The sequence below is a fragment of the Aspergillus glaucus genome, assembly GCF_001890805.1.
Source record: "Aspergillus glaucus CBS 516.65 unplaced genomic scaffold ASPGLscaffold_10, whole genome shotgun sequence".
In the NCBI taxonomy this organism is placed as follows: Eukaryota; Fungi; Ascomycota; class Eurotiomycetes; order Eurotiales; family Aspergillaceae; genus Aspergillus; species Aspergillus glaucus.
Genome location: NW_019170462.1, coordinates 378,791 through 403,588, shown reverse-complemented (window position 1 = coordinate 403,588; position 24,798 = coordinate 378,791). Strand labels below are relative to the sequence as shown.

At 49.7% G+C, this 24,798-nt stretch overlaps 8 protein-coding genes across 8 annotated transcripts; 3 read left to right on the top strand and 5 right to left on the bottom strand.

Annotated features, from left to right (window-relative positions):
- Positions 1-1,190: 1,190 nt before the first annotated feature.
- On the bottom strand, positions 1,191-2,158 carry met16 (phosphoadenylyl-sulfate reductase (thioredoxin); the record flags this gene model as incomplete). Its single annotated transcript, XM_022549026.1, has 2 exons — positions 1,191-1,918; positions 1,981-2,158. 2 exons carry the CDS (start codon positions 2,156-2,158, stop codon positions 1,191-1,193), a joined length of 906 nt encoding a protein of 301 aa, XP_022400929.1.
- Positions 2,159-3,250: 1,092 nt separating this feature from the next.
- On the top strand, positions 3,251-4,791 carry ASPGLDRAFT_126040 (phosphoserine phosphatase SerB; the record flags this gene model as incomplete). The annotated part of the gene is made up of 3 exons (XM_022540619.1): positions 3,251-4,090; positions 4,149-4,406; positions 4,459-4,791. 3 exons carry the CDS (start codon positions 3,251-3,253, stop codon positions 4,789-4,791), a joined length of 1,431 nt encoding a protein of 476 aa, XP_022400928.1.
- A 248-nt stretch (positions 4,792-5,039) lies between these two features.
- Positions 5,040-6,768, bottom strand: ASPGLDRAFT_47058 (lipoate synthase). Its single transcript, XM_022546582.1, has one exon. It carries the CDS (start codon positions 6,638-6,640, stop codon positions 5,390-5,392), a length of 1,251 nt encoding a protein of 416 aa, XP_022400927.1. The 5' UTR covers positions 6,641-6,768; the 3' UTR covers positions 5,040-5,389.
- Positions 6,769-7,048: 280 nt separating this feature from the next.
- Positions 7,049-9,226, bottom strand: ASPGLDRAFT_305271 (uncharacterized protein). The gene is made up of 2 exons (XM_022543959.1): positions 8,065-9,226; positions 7,049-8,003 (listed from the first exon to the last, which is right to left on the bottom strand). The coding sequence occupies exons 1-2, from the start codon at positions 9,073-9,075 to the stop codon at positions 7,089-7,091; spliced, it is 1,926 nt and encodes a 641-aa protein (XP_022400926.1). The 5' UTR covers positions 9,076-9,226; the 3' UTR covers positions 7,049-7,088.
- A 1,005-nt stretch (positions 9,227-10,231) lies between these two features.
- On the top strand, positions 10,232-12,025 carry ASPGLDRAFT_35508 (putative ribosomal assembly complex component Ipi3; the record flags this gene model as incomplete). Its single annotated transcript, XM_022544571.1, has 2 exons — positions 10,232-10,579; positions 10,640-12,025. 2 exons carry the CDS (start codon positions 10,232-10,234, stop codon positions 12,023-12,025), a joined length of 1,734 nt encoding a protein of 577 aa, XP_022400925.1.
- Positions 12,026-12,252: 227 nt separating this feature from the next.
- On the bottom strand, positions 12,253-15,509 carry ASPGLDRAFT_305470 (uncharacterized protein). The gene is made up of 3 exons (XM_022543960.1): positions 15,447-15,509; positions 13,739-15,380; positions 12,253-13,688 (listed from the first exon to the last, which is right to left on the bottom strand). The coding sequence occupies exons 2-3, from the start codon at positions 15,066-15,068 to the stop codon at positions 12,481-12,483; spliced, it is 2,538 nt and encodes an 845-aa protein (XP_022400924.1). The 5' UTR covers positions 15,069-15,380; positions 15,447-15,509; the 3' UTR covers positions 12,253-12,480.
- Positions 15,510-19,990: 4,481 nt separating this feature from the next.
- On the bottom strand, positions 19,991-20,856 carry ASPGLDRAFT_126741 (uncharacterized protein; the record flags this gene model as incomplete). The annotated part of the gene is made up of 3 exons (XM_022540669.1): positions 19,991-20,456; positions 20,511-20,608; positions 20,671-20,856. The coding sequence occupies 3 exons, from the start codon at positions 20,854-20,856 to the stop codon at positions 19,991-19,993; spliced, it is 750 nt and encodes a 249-aa protein (XP_022400923.1).
- Positions 20,857-21,324: 468 nt separating this feature from the next.
- Positions 21,325-24,699, top strand: ASPGLDRAFT_66493 (uncharacterized protein; the record flags this gene model as incomplete). The annotated part of the gene is made up of 5 exons (XM_022549022.1): positions 21,325-21,375; positions 21,446-21,610; positions 21,714-21,776; positions 21,830-21,879; positions 22,494-24,699. The coding sequence occupies 5 exons, from the start codon at positions 21,325-21,327 to the stop codon at positions 24,697-24,699; spliced, it is 2,535 nt and encodes an 844-aa protein (XP_022400922.1).
- Between the last annotated feature and the right edge of the window lie 99 nt (positions 24,700-24,798).

Below are 24,798 nucleotides of genomic sequence, written 5' to 3'. Positions count from 1 at the left end.
AAAAACAAATCTCGCTCCAGGTCCTCTGTTCCTAGTGGGGAGAACAAAGATCCCACATAAGGAGTCGTCGGTCCATACTCGTACCCGATCAGTCTATAATCGCCAATGGAGGATAAAGACGAAATAATTTAACCACATAAAACAGACAATACTATCATAAATCAAGATATTCATCCAGAGTATGCTACTGTGCCACATGTACGTAGATGCTCTGAATACGTACTCTTGCGGTAAATGCCCTGTTGATCAAGGGATTAAGATCGGCCTGAATATGCAGGCAATACTGATAAGATTGATAGTTAACTAACTAGTTAAGATCGGATCACGCTCACCATGGTCTATAAACGAACTAAAAAGACTCAGACCGGACTATAACTATGTCTTTTGATCATGAATAAACCATAATAGCTTCTGCAAGACTAGCTATTTTCGTTTAATGTGTATCGTGGTCACGGTGTGAATCGAAGAGAAAGGCGAGGGAAAGGCCTTCCCTCTTTTCTTTTCTTTTCTTTTTTTCTCCTCCTTTTCCCACTTTCATTCCAGCAGTCTTATGTGGGCTTTCCTTTCAGATCGTGGGTGCTGATATTGATAGTGCTTCGGCATGGACTGTGTCGAAATATATCTTGGCACCAGCACTACATGAGACATAGAGTTCACAAGCATAACGACGCAGCGCCAGGAAGATTATTAAGACTTGTTCAAGTAGTTATAACCAACTGGACTAAATAATGATGGCCGTCTGACGATATTGCCTCTTGATCTCTCGAACAAGGACCCCGTACAGAGTACACAAAGTACTACCCCGGAATAAAGACCTCCGAAATAGGGCTAGCGCCCCACAGCACGTAGTACGATCTACCGGTATCGGTCAAGCGAAACACACAGTGAAAAAGAGAAAGCGAAAGGAGAGCGAAAGGAGGCAATTGTATAAACAGTTATCTATCATTCATTATAGTCATTCCTAGATAGGCAACTTTTCGCCAATTCATTCTATACAAAACCCGATAGTCCCTGGGTTCGAATTGACATGATCCCGAAATCGTTAAAATAAACCCCGCAATGGTATATAATCCTTCAAGCACAAAACGCCGCTAATGTAGAGATACCCAAATGTCAAACGCCATGTCCAATGCAAATGAAAACGCAAGAGAGAAGTTCATGTCAGCATATGCTTATTGAGCAGTCGAGAGTTATGTTTGCAATGCAGACGTGAGAGCTTCTTCTTGTCGCTTGCGTTCCAAGTCCATGAGGAATTGGGCGTACTTCGACCGTGGGTTGTGAATACCGCACTCGGTTTTCTCCTGGCCCTTCCAACGACCAGACCGCTCGTCTTCGTTCTCCTTGACGGGCTGTGTCGAGTGGTAGTCACCGACACTCTTGTAGCCGCGGTCGAGAAGCTCGTTGTAAGGCACATCGTTATCCTTGACGTATTGCTTGACTTGGTCGAAGGACCAGTTGGCGAAGGGGTTGATCTTGATGAGACCGGCCTCGTCAACCTCGATCACGTCGAGGTCACCACGCTTGCCGCCCTGGCTGCGACGGCGGCCAGTAAGGACAGCATGGACATTGAGTTCCCGGTAGGCACGCTGGGCGGGCTCAACCTTGGCAACCCAGTCGTAGAATTGGTCGTCGGTCTCCCAAAGGCGAGGACCGAACTTCTTGGCGAATTCCTCTTCCGAGCTGACGCCATCGGGCTTGTAGACGTGGACGTTGTTGTTGGGGTACCTTCTGCGGACGCGGTCGACAAGGTCAAGAGTTTCTTTGAAGTGGTGGAGGGTATCGAGGAAGATCAGGTCGACAACCTGAGGACGAGGGACCTCAAGCTTGGACAGCATGTCGAGGGACACGAGACCAGTGAGACCGAAGGCAGTGGTCTGGAAGAGATGAGGGAGAGAGGTAATGCACCATCTCAAAACATCTAGACAGCCATGTTAGCCGATTCGTCCGAAGACCTTCGGTTTGCCGGCAGGTAACACTAACCTTGAGGTTCAAGGAATTGCAACTGTCTGTTGAGGAACTGCAAGTGCGGCTTGGTGAAGACGATCTCAGGCATGTAGTCCTCGCTGGAGCCGCCACTGACATAGCCAGACTCGGTTTGGCTGTCTCTGGCATCAATGGCCTCCTCAGAGGAGTAGTTGATGGGAGTCTTTGCCGGCATTGTGTATCTGAATATTTGGAACGGAGAAATTTTTCGAAGAGGCGAAAGGAGAAGAAGCTCAGACCAAATAGCCAAAGGTGTGTATATAGATTGAATGTCCACTACAGGGACTCTGGGGTATTAAATGGCAAATAGATGAACCAAGACGATGATGTAGAAGTTGGGCAGAGGAGTCAATGGCAAAAGAGCCTGATATAAAGACGAGCGATTATGACATTATTCGCAAGAGAGCCAATTCCTGTCGTGCCCTCATTTCATACTGACTGGCCCCCTCCATTCTGCCGCTTGCAATCACGACATCGCCTGTGACCGCCTTCCGGATCGAGGAGCTTTGCTGAAAAATTCAATTTCCTCATGTCCCCAGGAAATCACGCAATTCTTGCGCGTTCGGTCTCTGCGGTCACCCGAAACCGCTTATGTGAGCCGCATCGCCCGGCATCGCGCTGGATCCAGGAGGGTCCAGCAGCGAACACCGGAGAAGTTGGGCGAAAGAACAATCATCCGGCAGTTGCATTCGGCTTCAGCTCAGGTTTTCGCTGCTCGGGATTTGTCTTTAGTCCATTGCTTGATAAGGACTTTGTCCCGATCTGGAATGACGTTAGCCAACGGTATCTTTAGACGTAACGGTGGTGCAAGAAAATCCACACAGCTTAAGCCAAATTCAATTTACCTTATTGTCTAGTATTAGCTGCAAGATGCCTTGGCCAATCTCATACTGGCCAGCGTAATAAACATGGTCAGCATTATCTGATATCACGCTGGCTTTCCCCCATCGCCGTCCAGATTGACAGCCGAGATTCTCCATCGCAAGGTCTGCCGCTTTTTGCCCGGCGGTGAAAAAAAAAAAAAAAAAAAAAAAAAACACGTGATTATGTATCAGGTGGCCCCACGTGCCGCCGTTCGTCGATCGCCGCATCTGCAAAGAATTCCCGACCGGACGACAGGCACTGAACGTGAGCTCCGTACGCTGTTAAGTTCCTCGAGAGAGTGCGATTTAAACAGTGCGCACTAGATTGGTGGTTTGAGAGATCATCCGCTTCGACTGTCCGTTCCCGTTATCCCCCCTCCTGTCAAATTCGCGACGTGCGCATAATGGCTCAAGCCAACCCCACCGGAACATCACGTCCAGTGCGGCCGTCACTGCGACATACCCTCTCAGGCACTTCTGTTATCCAAGACCATCAGCAATACAAGCCCCAAGTTCCTATTAACCTGAGCATTGAGGATGTCTTGGGCAGTGCCGCCGAGCCCGCCCGGGGGCCGCTCACGTTCAATGCAAACCCGATTAGCCCGGATCCCGAAAAGGTGACCGACAGCGGCATCATTCATAGCATTTTCGACCATCAGGCCAATCCCCTTCCTGCCGGTACTCCCCAGTTGGTCGCGACCATCTACTACAAGTCCTCCGATCCCATTCACCCCCATCTCCATCCCGACGTATCTGGAAATGTTCGATCCGGAGACAAACTTCCGTCCCCCATGGTTCCCGTTGGTTCCGCCCCGACGGTTGACATTGAGAAAATCCCACGGGAGCCCCCAGCGCCAGAGCCGGAGCCGCTTGACCATCTCTACGGGCCATTTGTATCGCAATTATGCTTGACCAACTTCCTGCAAATATTAGAAACCCTCCCCACTCCGTATCAGCGCATGAACACATCCCACCGTTGTCTGGACCAGGATGACCAGCCCCGTGTGGTCGAGGTCACCTTCTCGCCGCCCCCGAACCCGAACTACCTTACTTTTGTGGACCTTAGGAAACATGAAAGTATCTGGCGTTTTGAGCGGGAATGGAATGTGGAGGTCGTGCTACAAAAGGAGAGCGTCTTCCGTCGGCATAAGCGGTTAGCAGTGTTTGATATGGATAGCACTCTGATTCAGAACGAGGTTATTGATGAGATTGCCAAATTCATCGGAGTGGAAAAGGAGGTTTCGGTAAGATACCACGTATGCGTGCGTTTTTGTCGGAATTGATATTGACCGGTAATGCCAGGAAATCACGGAACGTGCCATGAATGGCGAACTCGACTTCTCGCAATCGCTCCAGGAACGCGTTGGCTTGCTCAAGGGAGTTCCGGCGGATGTTTTCGACAAGCTGAAGTCTGTGATCACCATCTCTCCCGGTGCGCGCGAACTGTGCAAGAGCTTGAAAGCTCTCGGTTTCAAGATGGCTGTCCTGAGTGGAGGCTTCCAGCCGCTAGCGGAATGGCTCGCTGGCGAGCTTGGTCTTGACTACGCTTTTGCCAACCATGTTCGTACCTTGTTCCTCTCTCCCTTACATGCTTAAGACTAACCCCTCACAGCTGGAAGTTGACCTCACATCTCAAACACTAACCGGCAAACTCGTCCCAACGTTCCCCATCATCCACGCAGAACAAAAGCGCTCCCTCCTCTACTCCCTCGCCGCAGAGAACAACATCCCCGTCTCCCAGACCATCGCAGTCGGCGACGGCGCCAATGATCTCCCCATGCTCCACGCCGCAGGCCTCGGTGTCGCCTGGCGCGCCAAGAGCAAGGTGCAACTCGAAGCCCCTACCCGTCTCAACGGCGAAAGCTTAACTGATATCCTGCACCTCCTTGGTCTCGACAAGAGGGATTTCAAGGAGTTGACGGGCGAGTTGGTCGACGATGCATAATGCTACTAGTTCTGTTTGAGCAAATGGCCGTAGGTTTTTTTGTCCGTACTACGGTGGATGCGTGGGATTATTTTGCACAGTAGTATACCTTATCCCTTCCTCCTCTCCTCAGGACAGAAGAACGGGGAAAGTATTCTTGTCGTCTAGTAAATAGCAGCATAAGAGGCGTAGGAGGGGTTACGCTGATATCTATGTCGGGATGATGTTTATTATTTTGGAACGTGCTATTATGTACTTTCTGTCTATACCACTCTTGTCCATTTCGGGTTACTTGGACAGAATTTATCATTCAAAAATTTTTTTTGGTTAAATTTGTTTTGTTTTCCAAATCTATATTCAGTGAAGACCCAATCCATTGTGAGTACTATACAATCCAGACGGAAATAGGCCTAACCCAGTATCAAACAGTCATACCCTAACATGATCATGACCCAAAAAAAATAAATAAAAATAAAAACAGCAAAGCAACCAGCGCCGTTGAGTATGAGGAAGAACAAACGAAACATGCAGTCGGGGCATATTATGCGTTGAGGCTTTCGATATGGAGAAAAGAAAAGCATGCAAGAACCAGGAAGAAAAGTGCAAAAAGAGGCTTTGCTCAACGAGTAGCCTCATCCACGACAATCGTCTTATCACTAACAGCCTCTGCGCTTCCGGCACCGGCGCGTCTCTTTTTCAGCACGTTCTCAATGAACGCCTCACCGGCCTTGTAACTGCTGCGAACAAGGGGTCCTGATGCGCAGTAGAGAAATCCCATGTCAAGGGCACGCTGGCGCCAGAGCTCGAACTGGTCAGGAGTGACATACTCATGGACAGCCATGTGACGCTTCGTCGGCCGCATGTACTGACCGAAAGTGACGACGTCGACATTAACAGCGCGAAGCTGGCGGAGGGTGTCCCAGAGCTGCTCTTCTGTTTCTCCAAGACCAAGCATGAGCGATGTCTTGGTGATGAGGTCCGGTCTGGCCTTCTTCGCGGCATCGAGCACGCGGATGGATTGCTGGAACTTGGCGCGGCGGTCACGGACTTGCGGTGTCAGGGCTTCGACGGTCTCGACGTTATGCGCGTACACGTCCAGTCCGGAACGGGCAACGAGGGAAACCATCTCCGTGTCCCCGGCATAGTCACCCGTCAAACACTCGACCAGCATATTGGGGGCCTTCTGCTTGATCTTGATGACAGTCTCGGCAAAGTGCCGGGCACCGCCGTCCACGAGATCATCCCGATCGACACTGGTCAACACTATATATCCAAGACCCCACCTCGAGATCGCCTCCGCTGTGTTCTCCGGCTCGTGCGGGTCGAGAGGCGGCGGTGCGCGGGACGTCTTCACACTGCAGAACCGACAACCACGGGTACAAGTATCACCCATAAGCATAATCGTCGCCGTTGCAGCAGACTTATCATCACCACCCCAGCAGTCCGAGATATTCGGACACCTCGCCTCCTCGCAAACAGTGTGCAAATTCAAACCCCGAAGGTCCTTCTTTAAGCGCTGGTAGTTGTTCGAATCGGGGATCGGCGTCTTCAACCACGACGGTAACCGCGTCATTTCCTTCTTTTTCCCGGCGGGCCCGACAAGTGCCGTTTTGAGCTCGTATGCTTCGGAGGGATCGAGCGGAGTCGAGTCATTGCCGCCAGAGACGAAATCCGCAAACGATGGGCCTGCGTTCAGCTTATCCTTGAATGTCGTTTTTCTGCGCAGCGTCGTCGGGGAACTGGTGGCGGATGGGGAGGGATCTGTGGTGGCATAACTGCGGGCGCCGATTGGAACAGCGGTTCCAACTTGAGGAACAACCCTTGACGCGGTGTTTAGAAGGCGCAAACGGCTCGACGATACTGCTGCCATTGTGAGGGTGTTTCAATTGTCGAAAGGTTGTAAGAATTGAAATTCCGCGGGAAAGGTGCACCGACGCCGCATGATAACGGAATCGGGGGATCATTATTACTCCGGCAGCCAACGGACGATAATCCGAGCTTAGTGATTGGTTGCGTGCCTGAGGTGTGAATAACGTGCTACAAGACATCTATTACTCTCCAAGTATCAGGGTATAGATGTTCTATCATTTGGCATATTTTGCTAACAATTACACATTAATAAATGCGGACATTTTGAGACATAACAAAGGAAAAAAAAAGTCGATTAGAAAGTTCAGCTCATATCGCAAAACAGGTAATAAGGGTATGAGAAGAGGCAATGCAATCTCGCTTGAATGATATCACAACATCAAAGATAAGAGAGGAGAGAAAAACAAAGGAAATACAGAAAGAATGGACTACGAATGAACGTCATAGGCTCAGGCCTTCTTCTCCAGTACCTGAGCGAGTACCGTGATAGCAGACTTCACAGTTTCATCGGCTTTTCCAGTAACTGCAAACAGCATGTCATTGACCATGGCATCCAAGTCTTTACGAAGCTCTGTGCTCCGTGACCCCATGACCTGGTCTTTGATTTGTGATGGCAATGCCTGGGCAAATCGGATACCCAAGTTCGGACAGTTCTTCTCTGAAGCAACGCCGAGCCGATGTGAAAACCCGCTATTGCGTCGGTGATTCGAGCACAGCTCGAAGATGTAGTTTCGGGCTATTAAAGAAGCGCAGAGACAGTCCAGCTGATATTCCGCGGCGTCTGGGAAGACTTTCCGGAATTGGCGTATAAGTGATTTTTCGTCGCTTTCGCGCAGGAACATGATAACCGGGGACGTCAGTTTGAGCTTGCTTTCCGGGAAGTCTTTCACTGATTGTTCCAGTTGGTCGATGGTCCATTCATGATCCCACCATTTTTCGAGCTGTTCTTGTTGTGATTTATTCGATGACGTTCCAGGTGATGCATCTGGCTTTGGTGCTAGCGTGGCGTTGGGTGGCTGATCGGTTTTGTTTGGTGAAATAGATCGTCCTGAACTGATCGCTGATTTTTCGCAGACAATCGTTGAGCTGACACTTTCTGAAGTTATCGAGCTCGCATCTGTATAATCATCGTCTTCCTTGTCATCTTGACTATCATCCAGGGAGAAACACGCAAGATGAGTGGCACAGCCGCTGTCCGCGATCTCAAGAGGCGTGTCAGGGCTAAATGCAGATACTTCCTGCTGTCGACGATCTGGTGTGGAGGGGACTGGATGCTGATGAGCAGGAACTGAACAGCTCATCAATGGCGATGATTGTCGTGATATATCGACAAGCTTTGGCTTTGTTCTACTGGCAACAGCCAACTTCTGAGTCTAGTATTAGCTAATTTCCATTCCTTTCACAAAGGGGAAATGCTGAACTTACCACATCCTTGACATCGTGCTTACTAGGAGGCGGACTCACTTGAACGATTTGGAATTTCCGTCGACTGAGTTCCTTAGACTTCTCATCCTTCACGTCCATGGTCTCTACACCCTGGAGCCAATTCTGACAGTATGAGAAGTTATCCGGCACCCAGCTCGCCTGGGTAGAAGTTGTCCCTGCTCTTGCCCTTTGCAATCTGCTAAGTGTGTCTTCCTCTCCAGTTTCCCCGCTGTTTGGCGAAGGCGTGGTGGACTCTGTTTCGGCGGATGGGGGCGTGGCTTCGCGGTCGTTGGCATTGGAATTGGCATCTTCGTATTGTTTGATGAGAGTGGAGTGTGCCATGTGGACGTTCGTGATTTCGCCGGTTCTCTTTTGCTCTTCGTTTTGGATCTGAGGGCTTTGCTGCACGTTGCAGTTGTCGCATATCTTTCCTCCAGGCGCACAACTACAAGTTATGTTGAAGTCGGGTTCATTCTCGGATTCAGACCCAGGTTTTGGCGAGAAGTATGTGGATGAAGACGATGGGTGTGACTCTCGTGAGTCCGATAGTGAAGGGCTAGGGTGCAGTCGTCTGGGCTCTTTTGCAAATGTCGCAGTGCTTTCACATGCTGGAGATGCTGGCAACATCAGTTGAAAAGGCTGTTTCATTCTCCGCACCGATCGAAAGGGTGAAACGCAGACAGGTGTCCGGTCTGCTGGCCGTCGTGGTTGTTGCGACGTTGTATACTCAGACTGCTCAGGACGAGGACTGGTCATGAACGAAAGGGAGCTATGGGAGTGTTGTCTTCTCCATGGTCGCAAATTTGGCGAATAGCGCGGCGCAGACGGGCTTGTGTTGCTGTGGTGGTTGACATTTTTGCTGTGAGGCATGAGATTCTCGTTCATGTAATACGGGGACATATTCCTGTTCGCATAGGACGGGACCATATTGGCGGACAGAGAATGCTGGTGATAGTTATCGCGAGGCGCTGGAGGCCGTATTGTTATAGGATCGTAGTTAGATGAGAACATCACGGTACTGGCAAGGTCCAAGCGAAGCAGGAAGATCAATCAACAGGAATGTCTAGACGACGTCTAAGAAATAAAAATAAAGCACTGTTATGACAGCAAAAACGGCCGGAGATTAGTTCCCAAGTAGAAATCGAGGAACCGACAGCTCCTTATACTACGCCAGAAAGAAAAATGCTAACTACACACCCCTTGGCTGTCCTGGAAAGGACGACACGCCAGGTATATTGGGCATGTATACGCTCTCCCTTCGAGAGGATCACCCAACACTTTGGGACATGAGGGCATCTCCCACAGGGTTACTACATGGCCGTCCTTGCATACCAGAAGGAGGTGAGATCAAGCAACCGGGCCGACGATTGGGCGATGCCTCGATCTGCACCACCTGCAGGAGCATCAAAACGTGGATGGCCCCGTCCTACGCAGGAGCTCCGATTTCGTCATAACAACCAGGGCAGCAACCGGAATGAGAGACAATCTCAAGGAGCCAATTCGGGGCTCCGACAGGCAATAAAGGATGTCATAGTCCTGTATTTGCTTCCGATGACCAACCAGCGGGTGTTGCAATGGGCAATCGAATGCCCCTGCACAGGCCCCTTGCGTGTGCAGCCGAAACGGCTATCATGCTTGGAGGTGATGGCAGCCTATGCTTCATGTGCCGGAGTCAGGCAAATTGCGCCGGAAACAACCCTCTGCAGGTTATTTTAAGATGAATGCACGGTAGAGGCTTGAATACCGTTCAACGGCGCGTATACGAAAGCTGTCCATCCGCACAGGAAATGACTAGAAGACGTCGGGTCTCTTGAGAAGGGGAGCAGGGGCTGTAGAAGGACAGAGAAGGCCCCGAAACAATCCCCTTCTAGTATGGTAGGCAAATGCGACCAGTTGCAGTGAAATCAATGGAGGGAGATGTGGTCTCAGTTGCTCCCATGAAGGAGAGAGAGTTGTTGTTGACGTTAGTTGACTCGGTTTCCCGGTGAAATCGGGATAGTCACATGACCGATATCAGACACATGCAAACAATACAAACACGTGATGATCCGCTTTTGATATGCTCAAAAAAAAAAAAAAAAAAAAAAAAAAAAAAGGCCGATGAGACTCACTCCAATTGATTCATCCTTCCTATAATTTCCCCCTCATTTGACTCTTGCAGCTCCTCATGCTCTCAGAGTGCTTCATCGCGTCGACTCTGACGTCCGGCAAAGCTCCTGCGTCAGCGTCGCTGAGAGATGTTGGAATCTGCCTACAAGAGTTCCAGCCTGCACCCGCGCTGCGCTCCACCTTCAAGAAGAGCTCGACAGCAGGCAATTGTTTGGCAGTGAGCCCATCGCACGTGTTCGCGGCTCAGTCAGAGAAGGCGATTGTCCACGTCTATAGCAGAGAAAAAGGGAATCAAGAGGCAATTGTTCCTTTCCCGGAGCGGATACGCAGTCTTGCGGTTGCGGGGGGTAAGAATGGCGATATCTTGGTGCTGGGAACAGAGGGCGGTCGTTTGATCTTGTGGGAGGTATGATATGCTCTTTTACTTTCGTTTGACGTTGCGAAATCTGACTGGAAGATCTGATAGACCTGTACCGGACGACAAGTGGCTACGACGGCGTCGCATTTACAACCGGTAACCTCTCTCGTGGTCGATCGGACGTCGAATTTCATTGTCTCTGGATCCTCCGATGCGAGCATTCACGTGTGGTCGTTGGCGAACATTCTCTCCTTCATCAAGCCCCCATCTGGCCGGGATCGACAGCAACCAAACTCGCCCATTCGCACATTTTCAAACCACCGCGCTGCTATCACATCAATCACCTTGGGCCACAGCGCTGGCCGTTACAATATCGCTGTCTCGACCGCAAGGGATAACACCGCGGTCGCTTGGGATTACCATACGGGACGTGTCTTGCGAACCTTCCTTTTACCCTCCTCAGCAACATGCGTAACGCTCGACCCGGTCGATCGCGCCTTCTACGTGGGTTATGAGGATGGTAGCGTGCAGGGCGTTGAGTTCTACAAGAACCAGTCCGTCCAACATCCTCTCCACGACCCTTCGCTACAGTCTACCCCAGCGCAGCCTTCAGCGGAAGACCGTTGGCTACCACCTTCGTCCGACACGGGCGCGGTCGAGTCGCTTGCACTCTCGTACGACGGCACTATCCTATTAACCGGCCAACGTAACGGCAAGGTCCTTTCGTGGAACGTCGCTAGACGAAAATACGCCACGATCGTAGCCGACTACACACACCCTGTGACCAACTTGTCGATGTTACCGCTAAATGGCCTACCTCACCCATCCCTCGACCTGACAAGAATAGCGCATACGATTGTCAAGCCCCGATATGACCAAGCACTCTCCGAATCATCAGTCAACCCAGGCGCAGTCCCTGCCGACTACGCCTTCCAAACCCACCTCCTCCCCACCTCGAAAGATACCCAAAAGCCCAAGACGAAGACAGACCCCTTCTCCGAAGCTCTCACCCACGCCTTCTTCCCAGACTCAATGATGGAAGATGGCCTCGCCGAACTCGCCGCCCTAAGCCAGGGCCAACAACAACCTGGCACTCAACAACCATCCCCATCCACCGTCCACTCCACCCAAGCCCTCGAAGACACAACCACCAAAGACACCCAAATCGCGACCCTAGAAGCCGAACTCTCCACTTTGAAGAAGAAGTCCACCGTCAGCGAAACTGCCCGCCAAACCACCACCGACGAAGTCACCAAGCTCCGCTCCGACCTGATCCACCTGCAGGATTACATTAACGAGCTGCATCAGAAGCAAGAGCAGACGCAGCGGGAGAAGGTGCAGCGGCAGGCTAGGAAGGAGAAGCGGGAGACGAAGAGGAGAGATGCGTGGTTTGCGGCTGAGAAGAAGGGAAGGAATGGGGATGCGGTGGTGAAGAATATGGATTTGGATGATGGGGCTCAGACTAGTGATTCGGATGATCAGAATAGTGAGTAAGTGGGATGTTAAGGAATATTGATTTTGCATTTCAATTACTTCTGTGTCTGGCCAGGTTATGTGTCTTGGCCTTCAAAATCTCAAGGCATTCAGACACGGTGATACCCTGATTAGAGGAGGATGAAAATACGACCCGACAGCAAAGATGACCCAGTTGCCGGGTCCAGACTAAGGCAATTGCCAAAGCCGCGTTCAAAAATAATAAAGGAAGGGCTTCTCCGCAGGCCCCGAAGACTTATATCAAATCTGCCATCATCCATTCTCCAAGTAAAGAACCCATTGTTCACAAGAGTAAACTGACTGACTATACATATCTATACAAAACTAAAACAACTAAACCTATTCACATTAATATAAAGCCCAACGAAACCACCCAACAGAAAAGTGATCCAAAAAAGAGGATGAAGGAAAGTAAGAAGAGAAATCTCCAATATGCAACCAAACTTCAAACAAGATCAACCACCAGCCCTCGTCCCATTCCCCATCGTGATCGTCCACCCATCAAAATCCAACGCAAAATTCGCCTGCACCCCAAACCTACTCAGATCTACATCATAGTTTCCACCCCCTGACGTTGAGTACGTACTCTTCAGATAGTGTCGGATGTCCTCTTCGGATTGAATTGCTGCGTTGAGCGTGCCCGTTATTTCGAAGATGTAGAGAATTGCGACTTGGGAGAATGTGAGGGCTTTTTGTGGTACGCTGGAAGGTGTGCTTGTGGTTGTACTTGTTGGTGCGGATGTGGATGTGGATGTAGCAGAAGTAGTTGGCGTGGTAGTTGTTGCTGTGTTTGTTGGTGATGAGGTGGTTGATGTTTCAGACGATGTTGTTGACGTCTCGTGAGGCGGTGGCGATGCGGTGCTTATATCAGTAGCGGTGGGTAAGGACTCGGCTGTAGGAGAAGAGTCGTCGAAGACGATACCGTTCATTGTGGCAACGGTGTCTCGAGCAGCGAGTGTTTGTGATGGCAGATCATCCAGTTGCATAGGGAAGAACCGACGAGCCTTGCTCGAAACCGAAACGTCACTGACTGATATGAGCTCGTTTTGCGTCGTGCATGAGACATTACTCTTGCTGAAGAGAGCCATAATTGTAACTGGATCAAGACGAATATTGAATGTCTCCCGAGAGTCCTGGAATAACTGCGGCAAATCACTACCCATCGTCGCGGTCTTTGACGTCGAACCCCCGTCGATACCAGTCGTCGTACAGCTGCTATCCCCCACAATAGTGCACTGAGACCCCGTATACCCATTCGTACAGACGCAAGAGCAAACAGACCCGCTGGAGACGCTAACACCGCCGTTTTTGCAGGGGTGAGATGTTTCACATGTTGATTCTTTATTCGCCTTTTCATTGGCCTTTTCATTGGGAACTGCGACAAGGAAGACTGGGAGAAGGACGGCGAGGATTATGATAATGATGACTGCGACGCAAATCAGGATGAACAGCCAGAGGGGCATTCCGCAGCAGCGGCGTGATTTTTTTGCTGGTTTCTCCTCGGTTTCGCCGTGATCAGAATGCGAGTTTAGAGTCTCTATGTTGTGCAATGTTGACCGTCTCAAGAACATGGGCCAAGATGAATATCCCGGTGTGTTTCGTCGTGGAGGAGGAGGAAAATTTCCTAGAGTATCCTGCAGAGAACCGGAGTTGCGCTGACGGTCTTCAAGTTGTTAGTTTGACTGATTCATCTAGTTGTTGGTTCGTACTTACTCCATGGTGAACTCCGAGAATCGTTGCTGCTACTTAAGTTATCACTCCTACTTGCCGTTCTCCCATGATCCAAATGAGTTGCGAGTTTGGTTGCCCGCCGAATCAGATCAGGCAAGCTTGTTAGACTACCCCGAGCTTGGGCATCGTGAACAGCATCCATGTCCAAACGCGGAGGCCTACGAGCACCTGGCCTTTTGTCGCTCATTGTGGGCACAGCTCTGGGTAATCCCGGTTGATTTTCCGGGTCGTGCTGAAACGCGGGGTGTGGCTGACCGATATCCAAGACGAATGCTCCTTTTTCGAGGTCGAATTCGTAGGAGCGATCCGATAGGCTAGAGTACGATTCCTTTGGACTGGGAACTGGTGCTCTCAGCTCTTCATCCGCGGGTGTTCCAGATAGGGCTCGTCCGATATTATTTGCTTCAAGTGCTCTAGGCTGACCCTCTGGAGGCGCAGGAGATTCTGCGCTAGGTTTTCGGATCACGCGCAGTGACGGTTTACCTCTTGTACCGACGCTCGCACTCCTCACTAGCCCTTCACCATTCTCTTCGACAGGCTTTTTAGCTTCCTGGCAATCATCAGACTCGTCATCTAGATATGTTCCAAGAATCTCGGACTCGTGAGTTGGAGAACCATAGTCAGAGGGCACGGCCCTGCTCGAGGCATACGAGTCGTCCACGTTCGATGGACTGTCTGTTAGCTCCTCCGGGATTGGTGACACGGATGATCTGCGACCAAAAGTATTTCGAAACGTGTTTGGTGGGGGCGGCACCAGACCGGCAGTCCTGCCTTGTTGCGGGGGAGGAGGATAATTGGGAACCGAAGAGACCGAGGCAGTATCTGAAAGATCCTCGTTGAAAATAGATACGTGGGGAGTACTTCGTCCTGATGGTGACGGCGTATCCTGGGGTGGAATTCGGCTAGGGTTCTGATACGGCAAAGGCTGTGAGAATGATTGACGAGGCTGCCTGAAATGGAGTGGACTAGGTGCAGATCCTGGAGCGCTTCTTTCTGAATATATGGACGGTGACGGTGCATCTGGACGAGGCGGACGACGTGGCGGGGGTCCTCTCGGAAAAAGACTGGCTTGAGGACCAAGGACGTTTCCAGGCATTGTATTATTATCCGGCAAGGGCCATTGTGTCATATGCGAGGCTTTCGAACTAATCGAGCGTACATCGCGTCGGTCCTTGCTTGGTTCGGGTTCCTGCGCTCTTGGACGTTTACCCGCTTCCAACATCTGCCTTGCGCGTTGGATAGAACCCTTTCGCTCTGGGGCTTTTCCTAGCCCGGAACCGGAGCCCGGATTACCCATTAGGTTCGGATTCATTCAATAATTGATAAGAAGATCGTATAATTTCTCGTAGACTGTTTGTACTAGAGTGATCTTTGACGACACTTCAATTGTCGCCCAATGAAGCCAGTCGTTCAAAGATTTGGCTTCGTCGGAAAATGAAATGAGTTGAAATTGGCTGATTTCTTCCGTCGAGGAAGAGGTTTAGGAAAGAAATGAATGGTAGCTGAATTGAAAGCGAAGCCGATCAGCAGTAATTGTCAGAGACAGCAAACGAATGGACTTGAGACCAAGCCCAAGATAGTAAAGCGAATGTAACAGATGTTGGAATAGGCAGTCAACGCCTCTCTGCAGGAGAAGAATAGTATGAGCAAATGGTGCAGATTGTGGCGCACTGTGCAGCAGGATACTTACCATATCAAGAAAAATTGTTAAAGAAAGGAAGGAATGGGATACAATTCAATTGTCAACGTCACTAGTATCAAACTGGTGATTCTTCTGGAAGTTCACCAATAGAAACCCCTGAAGATGTCAAAGTAGCTGTTAGCCAGTCCATTCTACCCCGTATGTCAGGGACATCCACTCACAAATCCATCATGAAGAAAAGAATAAAAAGCCTCGAGCCCGCGGAGCAAGAATAGAGAACGAAAATGCAAGGAAAGAAAGAGAAAAAGACGAAGAAAGAATTGTCAGACGCGAAATCCTGGGTATCAGAACAAGGGTTTCCCTCAGAACCCCAGCGCTCCTTCACGCTAGCCTTCAGATATTGACATTATCTCCGAGCGTTTCATGGGTATAGAATATGGGATATAGCCCATTTTGGGAAAAGGCCTAGTTCGAGCCAAGTGGAGTAATGCAGAGCAAGGACGTTTTGATCGTCGGTTCCGAGTATCAGCTGCATATTAATGGATGTGGCGCAATTAAGGAGGCTAGAAGCGTATCATTAGGCCTGAATCGACCAACTCATCGCGAGTCACGTTTCCGATTAACCGGAGAAGAGGATGATCGAGGCATGCTCGTTGCGATCACCTGCGTCCATTGTTGTCCCCATCACATTGTTTTCTTTTTGCTTTTCGGGGATTTGTCGGGCGACGCCCAAACGCGCCGTATCCAACGGCGTACTCCGACCTCCGCCCTCACAACGTACACTGGTCAGAACCAGCTTTATTATGGCTCCGGAGCAAGTGAATCAGTCACAAATTGGCAGCGACCACACAGCAAATGATATTCCGGGATCTGAAGACCAAGTGGAGAGCGCCCAGGTCGGTTAAGGCCGATTCGTCTCATCCTGAGCGGACCTAGGGGACACTATTTCAGCCGGCCACGCGCTTGTAATATTAACCTGAAACCGCATTTCCGTGTCAGTGTTTGTAAATATTCAAGCTGCGACAATAATGGTCAGACACCAACCGATAAATTGTCCGAGCCAAACGATGAAAGAGAGGCAGGGACTGGCATTGCGCTTCTATTTTTAGGGGTCTGAGACTCCATTAGTAGTTATATAGTAGTCGAATAGATCGTAGTTAAAATGGTAATATTCCCAGTTGTTGATGAGATGAATTAAGATGGAAGAAGATGAAGAGAGAGTTATCAAGTCCCGTGACACAAACATAGAAGGTACAATGACGCACTACTAGTAGTAAGAGAGTTTTTTTCTACTGCTGTTTTTTATCAACTACTCTTGCTATCTTGCATCATCATCGTTGTCTCAAGCCACCCTGATTCAAGCCAGACATGACAAGGCCAAACGAAAACATTACTGCCAGCGCTCTTACCAACAAGATACTGGAGGGACTCGACAGGATAGGATCCAGCCTAGAATCACTTAATGCTGAGACACAACGCCTGCATAATGAGAACCTGCGCTTGCAAAGGAACCTGGACATCTACAGAGATGGCGAGATAGCCAAATGAATAGAAATGCCGAGGGTTCTCTTTTGCTTTTATGCTGTTGGGTATGGGCTGTGCCTGTTTTTTATGCCTCTTTTTTTTTTTTTTTTTTTTTTTTTTGAGGCTGGTAGCATAGAGATGAAGGTACAATTATGCCTATACTATATCAGAAAGTAAAAATCTTTATCGCTTCTGTTCTGTACTTGCTACTTACTACAACTCTTACTATACCATCACTGTTATCTCGAGCCAACTGCCACATCTATTTGACTCGAGTCAGACAACATGAAGCTCGGAGACGCAAAGCCCCCAAATCCCGAAAAAGCCACCGCTAGCGATAGCGAAAAACAGGTCACAGAGCAAGTCAAAGGTATCGGGTCATATCTAGAGACCCTTCAGGATGAAAATCAACGCCTGCGCGATCAGAACCGGTACTTACAACGGAGTGTTGATTCTGCATTCCGACATGGTTAGATATCTTGCTTTTTTGCTCAGTTGATATCGCTATGGATACTTTCAGCAGTATTTTGAGGGGCCTACAGTCTACATACAAGTATAGATGATGCATAATGATGCTACATATCAAGAATAAAACCTCTTCGATCCTTCACCACCCATCCACAGAACCAAACGCCTCAATGTTGAAAGAAAACATCACTGGCAAGGCTGGCGCCAACGAGATACTAGAAAGAATCGATCGAGTGGGATCCCGTCTAGACTCCCTTCAGAATGAGATTAAATCCCTGCGCGATAAAACTCAACGCCTGGAAAATGAGAGTCGACACTTGTACTTGCAACGGGGTGCTGATTCCTATCAGGACGGACGTAGTGATCAATGCGCAAAAGTGTTGGCCATGATTTTGTTGGTGTTTGGTATATGGGTACTACCTGTTACGGTCGTTTATTCTCTGTTTCGTTTTCACATTTTGTGATGATATATAGTGACGCCTACGCATCAAGGACAAAACTTTTTAGTTCCTCCCTATTTTATATCTTCCAGACGTCAACATGGCGCACGGAATGTCAAACGCGAGCATTGCGAGCAACAGCGCAAAGCTAGACCACTTTGACAGCACATGTCGAATCCCACCTACAAACACTGCATAATGAAAACAAACGCCTACGCAATGAGAACCTGCGCTTGCAAAGGAACGTTGACTACTGGAAGAATGGAGAGAAGCTAAATGGACAGAAATGTTGAGGATTCTTTTCTTTATATGGGGGTTTGGGTATGGTGTGTTTCGGTTTTTATCTGCTGCCGTTGAACCTCCTCATTACCATTACCGTTAGAGGTACTACTTCTGGAGGGTGTTGTTTGTCTTAGTTCTTATGCTCCTTGTATCCTCAGCGCTAGAGGCCAATATAAGAAGACACAATCAATGAACAGAGTATGACGCCTACATATCAAGGATAATAAAAAGGAAGAAGATGAGGAAGAAGATGAGGAAGAAGATGAGAAAGAAGATGAGAAAGAAGAAGAGCATAAACTTCTCTACCCTCTACCCTCAACCACCACCCCTCACTCCTCACTCGAGAGAATCATCATGCATTCAATATGAATTACGAAGAACCATAGATCACCACCAACAACAACACTGAAACACCTATATAGAAACCCTCCAAGACGAGAAACGGCACTTGCAGAAGAGTGTTGACTCCCACCAAGATGGAGAGAAATCTGCATGGTCAGAATTACTGAGGGCTCTTTTTTTTTTTTAAATGTACGCTATTGCGTTTGGAATGTACTTGTTTCTACTAGCGAAGCCTTGGGAGATTTAATTACGTGGAAAGGAAACGGCCCAGAAGTCAATTGATGAGTGTACCATGGCTCCTACACGAAGTAAACTTCTACCACTCTTACTACACCAGCACAATAACCATTGTCCAATCCTAATATCCTCCAGGCAATCAACATGAAGTATGAAGAACCAAGCTCCTCCCCAAGCCAAGATCAAAACATGACTGGCAACACCGAAGTACTAGAAATTATCAAATAAACGGGATCCTATCTCGGATCAATCCAGGATGAGAACAAGAAACTACGAGACGAGAACCAGTGCTTGCAAAGGAAGGTTGATTCTCACAGAGCGGGCTACTAGAAGGGAATGGGAGGCGCTGCTGGGCGTTATTATTTTTATATATTCTATGGGATTTGGGTTATGTCTACTGACATGTTACTTGCCGAAAGGCTTATAGAGATGAATGTATCATGACGCCTACACAAGGCAGGAAGGAAAATGTGTTTCCCACTTACTGCTCTTACCGTCTTGATCAAAACCAGACACTAGCATGTCTTTAACAAAACCAATGCAAGACACCGAGAAACTTGATCAGTTGGCAGACAAAATCGAGATGATTGCGTCCCACCAACAGTCCCTCCAATCCCTCCAGAAGGAGAATAAAAAACTACAAGATGAGAACCGGCGTCTGCAGAGGATCGATTCTGACCAAAAGGCAAGCTTATGGGAAATAGTGCTAGGCGCTATTGTTTTTGTATATGCTATGGGGATTGGGTTCTATTGGTTGTTATCATCTCTTTTAGCCCTTGGGCCTTAGTGAGGAGGCCAGTCGTATAGCGATGAATGTATCATGACGCCTACACATGAGGGAAAAAAATGGGTGCCATTAACTCTTAAGGTCTCTTTGATTTAAGCTAATTATATACTCAAGTCAGACAACATGGCTATCAAACTCGAAGAACCAAAAGTCCCAGTCTCGCAACTGGTCGCGACTACATCCTACCTACAAGAACTACAGAGAGAATCAACGGCTACGAGATGAGAACTCGCGCTTGCAAAAAAGGGTTGATTCCTTTCCGGGAGAGTTTAAAGAGACACTAAGCGTTGTCTTTTATATTGTTGTTTTGATGTATGCTCTAGGATATGGATTCTACCTGCTTATCAGCGTCTGTTCTTCGTGACTTTTAGCCTATTATGTTCCTGTACTGCAAGATGAATTGTAGCCAAATGAATATTGTTTGTCGGGTTCATCATATATTCTATAGATATCATAGCAGAATGCCGGCTATTCTAGTCTTTGTATACACATCGTTATATCGTATCGTGTCATTATGAACTGTTGAGATTCAATCGATTTCGCAACCCGTGGACGTCCCTCTCAACCGCTCCCATCTCAACGATGACACTCGCCAACTCCGACGAGTGATCATCCACAGCTTCCGTAAAGCTTTTTTGAGCACTCCGAAGAGATAGCGGAACCAATATCCCATACCAGGTTATCGGATCCGAAGAACGAAACTGCTTGATAGGCTTAGGCTTTGGGATCGTAGGATCGGTTTCAGGTTGCTCCGAGTTGCTGCCGTCGTCGGTTTCTTGTGTGTTGTTCTCGCTTTCCTTGTCTGGATTCTCATCGGATGGCGCAGTGTCCGAAGGGCTCTCGGAGGCTTCCTTCTCTTTATCCTGTTCGTCATCACGGTTGTCCGGTGTATATTGAATTGTGAAGGTATGCTCGTAATCATTCGCTTCAGTAGGGTTCCCCGATTCTTTTGTGGCCTTTGAAGGAGTACATAGCGACCTGGTTACCCCTTTGATTAGCAACAACCTTGACCTGGACAGCCAATCGACTTACACCTTCCTCGTCGCCTTCATCCGTTCATCGTAGTAGTCCGTACCATATCGTCGGCCAGGCGGGCATGTGTAATTGGCCTGCGCAAGAGACAGAAACCCCTACTTCGGTGTTAGGATACTTGTCATCCACGAATGCCACATTGTAATAAACAACACCATACCGAAGACAACTGTTTCGCCAAATCCGCTTGTAGTTTCTGATGCCGATCGAGGAGGTGAAGATATCGCTCTAGAAGAGTATCCAATGGCTGCAGTAGTTCGGTAGAGGTGTCGACTTCGGTTTCCTTCTGGATCTCCGGCGCTTCGGAGGTATCGCGGGACGCGGGGGGCGTGGGAATTTGCGCCATTGGAGATGGACGCGAACTGCTCGTATCTAGGCCGTTCAAGACAGCTGTTTGATTGGGATCCGACGGATAGAGCTTCGTTTCGGCGGGTGGTCGTTGTGTCTAGACACGATTGAAGAACGCAAGTTCGGCCGAGGGGTCCGGTTAACTCCGTCTCCGGCGAAGGAAACAAAAGAATTTCCCGCCTGCGCCCTGCGACTTTACAACGCCCGAAAGAAATAATAAAAAGGGACGAGATATACCCCAGGGAGAGTGCGCAGTGAGTGTTGACAATTTCCCGACTGCCCTGACGTCAGGTGTTCTTTTTTTCTTTGCGGAACCGTTAATCAGCCAGTCGTTCCCCGACTGCGCTGGTAAGCTTTCAAGCGCCACTTCGTTTCTGCGATTGCGACACTAAACATCGTTGTTGGATATACAGTTATTCTTGATACCTTTTTTTTAAATATTTTTTTTATACCCGACGTTGCCATCATGTCTGTGGCCTCATTGAGCCGGGATACTGCCTTCCAGGCACGGTCGTTGGTATGTTATATCCATGAACTACGATACCCCATTTCGTGCAGCTCAGGCTGACTGACACTGTTCGCAATAGTTCCGTTCCCTCCTCCGTCAATCGTCGCAATTCTCCGCCTTCAACTTCCGTGAATATGCCCGCCGGAGGACGAGGGATGCTTTCCGTGAGCACCAGAATGAGTCGGAGGACAGGAAGGTCCAGGAATTGTTCCAGGAGGGGCTGCAGAACTTGCGTATGATGAAGGTTAGTGGGATATCAGGTGTCCGGAATTTGTCTACAGAAACAGAGGGAGACTATGATATTGGGATTTGCATCGTGATTGTTGCGGGTTACTGACTGTTCGCAGAGACAAACGATCATCAGCCAGTTCTACCAGTTCGACAAGTTGGTTGTGGAGGGACAAGAGACGGTAGGCTTCGACCATCTCAAACATTCTCGGGTTTTATTCTAATATGCTTCTAGGGGAAACAAACTGGGGGAGAAGGTGATATCGTCCGCCAGAAGGATACCGGGTAAGCTGTCTCTAATTCTCCGATCCCCTGCTTGCACATGAATTATGGGTGGCTAACGATTGCCGCCACAGCTGGGACTAAACCGCGCACTTGTACTTTTCTTTTCGCAGCCTGCGTTGAAGTTTGAATAAAAATATGACTTTGCGTTATCGTTTCTATGATCGAAGGCATTGTGGGGAAGTACCAGAGTAAATAGACTGAGTCGCCTTGTATTTCTACCAAGACGCCCTGATGTTACTTAACTTGCTACGAGCGTCAATTCCAATTCTCTACTCATGGACTCATTTCCCAGCGTAATTATGTGGTTTTTCATTGAGTGCAAAACCCCCAGCATACTTGTGTCGTAGTGTCCGCCTGAGTCACGTGAAATCCTCCCGTATCGCAACGCGACGGACTCCGATGCATCAACCACCTCTTTATCGGAGTTGTACTTGCGAACGGGCATGCAGCGATCCATCTGAAATCCCATGATCGCTGCGTCAATTGAATCGCCTTGCATTCCTTTGATCGCATTTTGAGAAAAGATTGCAAGATACCCACTCACAATGCCACCTACAGTATGTCACCTCAGCTCATGAACCCCCATCACAGCGCGTTAACATCCCCCAGTTCAGATCCTCCCGGTCAGGCCGCCACCTAGGTGAAGCAACTGCCGCCCGCACGCGCACTGGTCAAATCGACCACGACGTCTTCGAAGGCCTCCCCGTCCGCCGCTGGACCCGCCAACACCAAACAGTCTCGCAAGCCCCCAAACCCGACGAAGCAGAATCCATCTTCCAAGGCCCCGGCGGAAAACAAACACTCCCAGAACACCCCATGCCAAGAGACAGTCAGCTGTTGACGCCTACAAGTAAGGCGCTTTTGCGCGCGGCGCGCGCGGGGTGTATATATATCAGACAGGCGCCGAAGGAGGCTGAGGACATCAACCTTATTATCAACGAGGAGAAGGAGACGGCGGATACGGAGGAGGGTGGCGCTGTTGCTGCAGGGCAGCCGAAGGCGGAGAGGAGCTTTGTGACGAGGAAGTGGATGACGGTGCCGCGGCAGATGGAGCCGCCGGAGGTGGAGTTTTTGGCGAAGAGACGGCCAGGTTTGCCTTCGTTGTATGGGGCTGCTGCTACGGGCGTTGATGGGGCGCCTAATGTGCCTATGAGACGGACGCGGTTTAAGAAGGTTGACCCGGCGACTGGGAATGTGTCTGTTTATGAGGCCTGGGTTCCCGAGGGTCATCGTATTGAAGGGGAGATTGCTGCAGATGATCAGGTTCTGCCTGGAAATGCTGAAGCAACCGTCAATTCTGAAGCGCCCGCGCCGGGGACGGTGGTTGAGGGTGTTGGAACGGTTAACGGTGAGGGCGTGGTTGTTGCAGAGGCTGGTTCGGCGGCTGTTATGACCCCCCCGAAGCGGCGACCACCTCCACCCAAGCGCAAGGGCAAGGGCTTCAAGGGTAGGAGAAAGAAGGTCATGTTCGCGCCTGGTGAGGGCGCTGATGTCTCTGCTGTCCATGGCGCTGGAGCTGGCGCTGGCGAGGGTGCGATGGACACAGATGGCGTCAAGTCTGAAGATGGGGATGCATCGCGTGGTGACCAGGGTGGTCATGAGGATGAGGATGATGACGGTGAAGAGGGTGAGGAGAGTGACGAGGGCGACGAGTCTATGATGGATGCGAAGACGCCGGAGACGCCTGCCGCGGAACCTGCTCAACCTACTCAGACTCCCCAAAATGCTCCCGCAGAAACAGCGCCAGAACCGCAAGCTTCTGGTGATGCACCGCAAGCAGCCGAACAAGCTCCTGCTCCCGTTTCAGACAAGCCCAGTGATGAGAAGCCGGTTCCTGAAGATGTAACCATGACAGACTACCAGCCTGAGCCTGCAACATCTGAACCCCAACCAGCACCTGATACACAGCAACCAAGTGCGCCAGAGCAACCAGCACCCGCCGTGGACACAACCAACGAAAACCAGCCGCAGACAGAACAGCCCGCTCCTCCCGCTCCAGAAGAGTCCCCGGAAAAGCCACAAGAGACAGTCAAGACAGAGTCTGATCAACAAGAGAACCAAGATGCCATGGACACATCAGCAGACCAGCCCCTCGAACAACAACAGCCGCAACAAGAACAGCAACAGAAGCAAGAGCAAGAGTTAGCTCCCAAGCCGGAACTAGAACAACAAGAACACGATACATCCGCCACCGAAAACCAAGATGTGGATGTATTAGGTACTCTCGAGAAGAGTTTTGATGCTCCTGCTAGCAGTGAACAGGCGGAACCTCAAACAAAACCTGAGCCTGAGCCAACGCAGGCTGGTGACTTAACTGAACCTGCTGCCTCAACGGAAACGGGGCCAGCAGAAGAGCAGCCGTCGACAAACAACCAGGAAGTTGAAAATCCTACTGAAGAGCAGCCGCAGCTGCAACAAGAACAAGAACAAGAACAACAACCCAAGGAAGAAGTCGAAGAGCAGCCTCCTGTACAACAGCCAATTGAGCAACCACAAGAACAGCAACAACCCGAAGGAGAACAACAACCTACGGAAACCCCTGCTGTTGAGCCCACGGAACCTACTGAGCAGCCTACTGAGCAACCCACAGAACAACCTGCAGAACAACCTATTGAACAACCCGCGGAAAAACCCGCAGAAGAACCCGCGGAACAACCCGCAGAAGAACCGAAGGAGGAACCAGCAGAAGAACCGAAAGAGGAACCCGAACCCCAACCTCAGCAACAAGCAGACGAAGCACAGCAACAAGAACAGGAACGGCAAGGACAACAACCACCACCACCAGCACCGGCACAGGAGGGAGAACCTGGCCAGAACTAGGGTATCTATCATTTATATTCCATCAATTAGCAAGTTAGTGTCGATGTCTTCTGGTGTATAGGGATTATAATTGAACGTTTTCAAGAAGTCTACCGCGCA

Excerpts from the sequence above, each read along its gene's own strand:
- ASPGLDRAFT_47058 (XM_022546582.1), bottom strand. The coding sequence starts at position 6,640 with ATGGCAGCAGTATCGTCGAGCCGTTTGCGCCTTCTAAACACCGCGTCA.
- ASPGLDRAFT_305470 (XM_022543960.1), bottom strand. The coding sequence starts at position 15,068 with ATGAATCCGAACCTAATGGGTAATCCGGGCTCCGGTTCCGGGCTAGGA. Across the intron at positions 13,689-13,738 it reads TTCTCGGAGTTCACCATGGA|ACCGTCAGCGCAACTCCGGT; the intron begins GTAAGTACGAAC and ends AACAACTTGAAG.
- ASPGLDRAFT_305271 (XM_022543959.1), bottom strand. The coding sequence starts at position 9,075 with ATGTTCTCATCTAACTACGATCCTATAACAATACGGCCTCCAGCGCCT. Across the intron at positions 8,004-8,064 it reads AGCACGATGTCAAGGATGTG|TTGGCTGTTGCCAGTAGAAC; the intron begins GTAAGTTCAGCA and ends TAGACTCAGAAG.